This window comes from Panthera uncia (genome assembly GCF_023721935.1).
Source record: "Panthera uncia isolate 11264 chromosome A3 unlocalized genomic scaffold, Puncia_PCG_1.0 HiC_scaffold_12, whole genome shotgun sequence".
NCBI lineage: Eukaryota > Metazoa > Chordata > Mammalia > Carnivora > Felidae > Panthera > Panthera uncia.
The window spans coordinates 35,157,390-35,163,602 of NW_026057579.1; the positions used below are offsets into that span (position 1 = coordinate 35,157,390).

Sequence of the window (6,213 nt, forward strand, 5' to 3'; positions counted from 1 at the left end):
GAATCAAATTCCAACCAGAGTGCGGAAGGCCTGTTTCGGGGAGGGGAGCTTCAGCAACAGGCGCTTCTGGACCCCAGCTGGGCAACCCCTCACCTTGTGTTCTTGTCTGTCTCCTCTGACTGGCCTCGCCAGGGCGGGACCGTCCACCTGTGGACCATACTCCCTATTATAGGCTGCACTGTGTCCCCAAGAAGGATGCTGGGAATCCTGACCCCCAAGACCTGTGATTGTGACCTTACTTGGAATTGGGTCTCTGAAGATGATGGAGTCAGGATGAGGTCATAGTGGACTAGGGCAGGCCCGAATCCGATGACTGGTGTCCTCATAAAGAGGAAAGGTGGACACAGACAGACAGACACACACACACACACACACACACACACACACACACAGGAAAACACCATGTGAGGATGACAGCCTGGGGCAGTGCATCTACAAGGCAAGGGAGGTGAGGGAGTGCCAGCAAAGCACGAGAGGCCAGGGAGACAGGCTGGGAAGACATCCCAGCCCAACGGTCCTCAAAAGGAAGCAACGCTGGTGACACGCTGATCGCAGACTTGCAGCCTCCGAAACCACGAGGGAATAAACTCCTGTTGCTTAAGCCCCCCAGTCTCCGGTAATCTGCACGGCAGCCCAATACCCACTCCCCACAGCTTTAGAGCTCAGTTCCCGGGCTCCACGCACTGGGCCCTCCGAGGTCGGACACTTGGGTAACTGGTACCCCGATGGGCCGGATGGACCAACTTCCTGGACTGGCCACTCCCTTCAACGCTCCCGCCCCGAGTTTTGCTTAGCTGACGCCTACTCATCTGCAAGGCCGCACACGGCATCTTCCCATCAGCCTCCTCTGACCCGCCACCCTCGCCGGGTGCGGTGCATACGTATGCCCTCCACGTAGCACTTGCCACACCTTATTCTCGTCACCGAACGGCAGACCTGCCTCCCCTCCAGACTAGGAGCTCCCAGTGACTAGGAATAGTGTCTTGGGTGCCAGCAAATCACCAGTTAACAAAATACACCCCCTCTGATCGGCACCTTAAGCTTCTAAGGATGGTTTTTAAAATGTAACCACAATACAGGGAACAGTCCCCCATTCTTGGCCTGCTGCTTCACGTTAGTAAGTAAGGTATATATTCTCCCACAAAGTTTAAATGCAGCAAATGAAAATCAAAGTGAGTTACCAGAGTCACTATGAAGACAAGCAGAATCTGTATTTATTCTTTTCCTAGTAGGAAAAGGATGCTCATGGATTGTTACGACACTGCCCACAAATCTTGACAGGCTTGTAAATATTCGTCTTGGGCACGGAAGCAGCCAACAGGGAGATGCTTTCTGATGCTGCGTCACTGGACCGGAACCACAAGGAGGAGAGGGGAATGTGTGGCCACTTACCCGGCGACCCGGCAACTCAGATCAGTTTGGCACCAGGAGCTGTGAACACTCCCAACGGAGAAAACCTCAGAAGAGGAAAGCGGTGACGGGAGCCCACCCCCCGACCCGCCCTCACTCCCGCCTCCAGTCGTCGTGTTTTCAACCTGTGGGCCAGGAGTCAACGAAGAATGTACAAAAGATGGAGCCAGACCGGATTTACAAAAGTAACCTGTATTCCAGCCAAAATCTCTTTAAAAAGAAAAATCCCCTTTTTAAAGGGGGGGGGGGGGGAGACAAACTATGTAAGACACAATACATTTAAAATATGTATTGAAATTACAAATCAAGCTTTTCCATGTGATTCCAAAGTACAAAACACAACATTAAAAGGCATTCAAACAGCTCTTTTATACATCACAGTGTTAGTAGCACAAGATGGACTGACATGTCAAAAACGAGAACCGAACTTTTGTTTTTACCACCGTTGCCAAATACATACTGCCTACGTGTGCATGACCCATTCGTGCATATTTTATACAAGAGTAAAAATACACCCGTGGTAAAATGAGCAAAGAATGAAGGAAAGGTCAGGCATGTGGCTGGTACTTACCCCTAACCCAAGGCTCCCAGGAGTGTGGAAGACGAGATTATACCAACCGGAGGAAGAAGGGCGCCCGCGGGGCTTTATCAACCCAAACAGCATGCTCCCCTACTACTGACACATTAGCAACTATATTTGGGCGCAGGCCCTTCGTTCCATGTGGCATTTTGGGCAATACCAGTCATAACCTCTTCATTTTGTGTATCTTCCTAAGGGCTTGGGTTAATTATAAAGAATAAACAAGCTTTGGTATTTTTTAAAGAGACCTTCACGAAGCTTTAGACATGCAAAATATTTTCCCTTGATGATTTCAGTGTCATATACATATATGTATATACGCACACACACACACACATATATATATATGGAGACTTATTAATAAATGAGAATCTGAAAAATATACAAAAAGCCCACCCTGGTTCTTTCCAATCTCCTAATTTTTAAAGACTATCAAGGGAAAATGTCTTCTCCCAATTTTTAAATAACTTTAAACTTTGCAAGCAAGATAGATGAAAAAGATAGACTCATCTTGGAGTAATTTTTAGATCTCTGAGGATCCCTTTCCCCACAGGCCCTGGACTCTAAAAAGGAACCGGCCTGGTCCTACACACACTGGTTTTTATGGAATAATATTCCATAAAGAGAACTTGTTCCCCTTTGCAAAAGGTGTGAGCGGTGGTGGAGGTCAGTTCCCTGGGCTACGGCCACTCCCGCGGGGTGAGGAAGAACTGATACGGACAGCCGGTCATGCTTTCCAAGGATCTGATTATGCTCAGGTCCTGAGTCGATCTCTGCTACGCGAACATCTACAGTGACTCCTCCTCGGAGGGCACCGGCCTCTTGTGACCGCTGCAAAGCTCGAAGGCCAGGCTGCAGGGGACATGACAGCCAGACTGACAGACTAGGCATGTCCCGCAAAACCACCCAACGGGGTCAGAGGGACTCGGATGACCCACAGGTCACCCGCACCCTCCAGGGCCACCCCAACTGGACACCGGTTGAGTTAGCCATGACCTGAGGACCTTCTTCCCTCCTCGCCAGGATTTCAAGGCCTCGAAAGGGATAAACATACGTGTGCTTCCAGAACGTCGGCATGAAGACCATCCGTGAAAGGGAATGTCATCTTCAGTTAAGACAAGCTATGCCATGTAACAGCCCACCACCAAGTGCAGAACTCCCCAGGTTTCACCAGGGAGTGAGGGCAAGGTTAAAATCCAAGACGCGGGCCATCTTCCCAGGCTCCGTTTACATTTTACATCAGGCATGGTTAGTACTGCACCCCCATGAACAATGGGGTTGGCGTTCCCTACTGAAATAAAAGCGTCACACGGAGGAAATGCAAGTTTATGTAAGGATCCCATTGTAATCCTGCTGGTATCTTCCCAAGGAACAGACGATTTTAGCTGTGTAACTACAAAATCAAATTGAGGCATGCTTGGTGCAAAAACTCGGGAGCAAGCAGGTGCCAGTGTGGCTGCGGCTGGCCCGAGAATCTTCATGGTCCCTACCTGGGTCGACCCACGTGCTTGTGAAACGTGTCAGGGGTGAAGGCACAAGGATGGTGGGGGCTACCAATGTGCAGGGCCTGCTTACAGGTTTCTCCGGGACAGACGAACAGCCCAAGCCGCTAGGAATAGAGACCTGAGCTCCAGCCCAGGGAACGCATCCTTTCCAAAGGCTCCCGTTCTACCTCGGAGGAGAGGGGCACGACCGCGGGGACTTGTGCCGTGTGCAACAGGACAGGGATGGGGTGAGGCCTGCCCCTTCCTGGATCAAAATGCAAACAGGGCCGCAAGCCGGCCGCCTCTGACAGGCATTTTAAAGGGTGCCACTAGACAAGTGCATTCACTGATCCCAGCCTGGGCCACCGACTCGAGCCTCAGGACTCACTGAGCGTGACCTCTCCAGAAAGCCACCTACCACAAGGCCCTGTCGCAACAGTTCCAGCGATGGAGACTCACTGCCCAGGCTCCATTGAAAAGACAGTCTCAGGCATGTTCTTATTTTGTTACTGAGTAAGAATTCAGCTGCGGTCATAAGGAGAATGTTCTGAATATGATTTTGACACAGACTAGCTTCCTAATGGCTTCAGTTTCATAAAGATAATAAATACTACAGGTGAAGAGTGAGGTGACGCTGTTCCTTCTAACCTAGCAAATGTTAAGAAACAAAGAAGTGTCTACACGGGGAAGGAAAGCAGGACCCAAGGCCAACACAGAAAGGTAGAATCAAACACACAAAAAACCCGCCACGTTTTACAAATGTGCTCACAATAAGCAAACACGTCAGATTTTCCGTTTCACTCCTTTGTGGAATGTGTAATAAGTTTTAAAAAGTTCCGCGATAATAAATCGACAACAATTGCCTTTCTGTTATTTCAGAGGCCCCCAAGTTCAATGTAATCGGTTTGCTCCTTAAAAGCACAGGTGGCCTCAAAGGCCATAGGAGAGCCAACTCTCTGTAAAGACGCGCTCTCTGCGTTTTAAACTCAACGGATAGAGCAACGTGTGTCTTAGTCATCCGCGCGTTCTGCTGCCATGGTAACAGTCACACGCGGCCTAGGAGAGACCGAGTGGTAAAACCCCTTAAGTGAAAGGGAAGGTGTTTTCAGCGGGGTGAAATGGTTAGCAACGGGACTCGGAACTCTGTAAGGTAACAGGATTTCTCCAAAATAACTTAAGTCATTTAAACAACTGAAAATCAGGAAGCTTGTCCCCCAGGCCCCAGGGGAGTGCTCCAGTCCTGCCAGGAAGCCCTGCCTAAGAGGATCAATAGCACTATTCGCTCCTTACTGTCTGCGCGAGGAGGCTGGGGCAAGCAGCCAAAACATACTGATTCTCCGCAGAGCCATGCACGAGTCAAACATTTGGTTTCCAAAGACATTACAAAATATCTGCTCATACCTGGATGAGAAGAGATAAGCCCCATGAGCTGAGCTGAATCACCAAAGAGAGAAAAAACAAAAGGAAAATCTAGTGATGAAGATACTCCTTTAAACACGTCAGTATCGTCAAAGAAACGCAACAATAGAGAAAGCGCGTTTCTAACAGCACACCGCTTACGGTGTTCAAAACGTCGTCACAGGTTTCAAGAAAAACACAAAGAGCGCATAAGGCTTTCTAAATCTCCTGAAAAGTGGCCGAGCCAGAAAAGTCATTTGAACAGTAACTTCTTAAAATGCACATTTCAAGAAAGGCATAGGATGGTTTAGATGCACCTTGTTGATTTTTCACTACTCAGTTGGAAAAACAAAAAGACACCTTCTAAAAAGGATTTTACTAAATGCCATTAGTAATAAAAACAGTTGTCATAAACAGAGTGCTTTTCTCAAGTCAGAATTATTGGATTCTGCCTGAAGTGAGTTGTAATCCTTAAAAGACTCCTTCTCTCAAAAACATGGCACCATCAGGACGCCAAGGAGGAGACGGACAGCATTTTGCACAAGAAGGTCTCTGAAGCAGCCACCAGACACTCCTAGTCTATCGCCACTGGGAGAAAACTGCCCGGGGTGCCTTGCACAGCGCCTCCCTCGTCAAGTCGGCAGAGATCGATTGTGTGGGGACGCACCCTACCCGCTGCAGCCTGCCTTCCCCACGCCCAGGTGACTGCACCCGGGGCCTCGGCAAGCGCTCTGACACCAGTCCCTGAAATCACGGCATCCAGCGTGACACTGTGAAGCTCTATGGGGCACATAAGGCAAGAAAGATGTTTAGTGAGGGGGGCGGCGGGGTGGGGTGGGGGCGGGCCACGCTTCCCGGAGGCAGGGGTCTCGTTCCAGCATCGCGCCTTCCTCTAGGTGGGTAATGGGTCATCGTCACCTTTACTGCACTTGCACTTGCAGCAAAGTACAAACGGAGTGGCCAAGAGCAGGAAAGGCGAGGCCACCAACAGCAGGAGCCCAAATCCAGCAAAAATGCCCACGACCTGCAAGAAGGAAACATAGGAGCAGAGGGTAAGGTGGCTAGTCTGTAGGTTCCATGACTGAAATATAAACCACACAACCATCCGTCCTCCCATCATCTACTCATCTGTCATTCATTTATGCATCTACCCAGCCACCCATCTACCATCTAGCCATTCATCCATCACCCATCCATCCACCCATCCATCTACCCATCCTGCATCTACTACTCATCTACCCACCCATCCATTCATCCATCCACCCAACCCATCTTTCCGCTCAGCCATCCATCCATCAAACGATCACCCATCACCCATCCTATCCCCCCATCCACCCATCA

At 49.7% G+C, this 6,213-nt stretch overlaps 1 protein-coding gene across 8 annotated transcripts in view; it reads right to left on the reverse strand.

The window, feature by feature from the left end:
• The window catches only part of RNF144A (ring finger protein 144A), a 107,330-nt gene that overhangs the window by 12,535 nt on the left and 88,582 nt on the right, over positions 1 to 6,213 (reverse strand). For all 8 annotated transcript variants that reach the window (XM_049652595.1, XM_049652597.1, XM_049652596.1 and 5 more), the window contains one exon: positions 94 to 5,896. In XM_049652595.1, coding sequence (XP_049508552.1) covers positions 5,765 to 5,896 — 132 coding nt within the window. In that variant the 3' untranslated portion in view covers positions 94 to 5,764. The remainder of the gene's footprint in view (positions 1 to 93; positions 5,897 to 6,213) is intronic.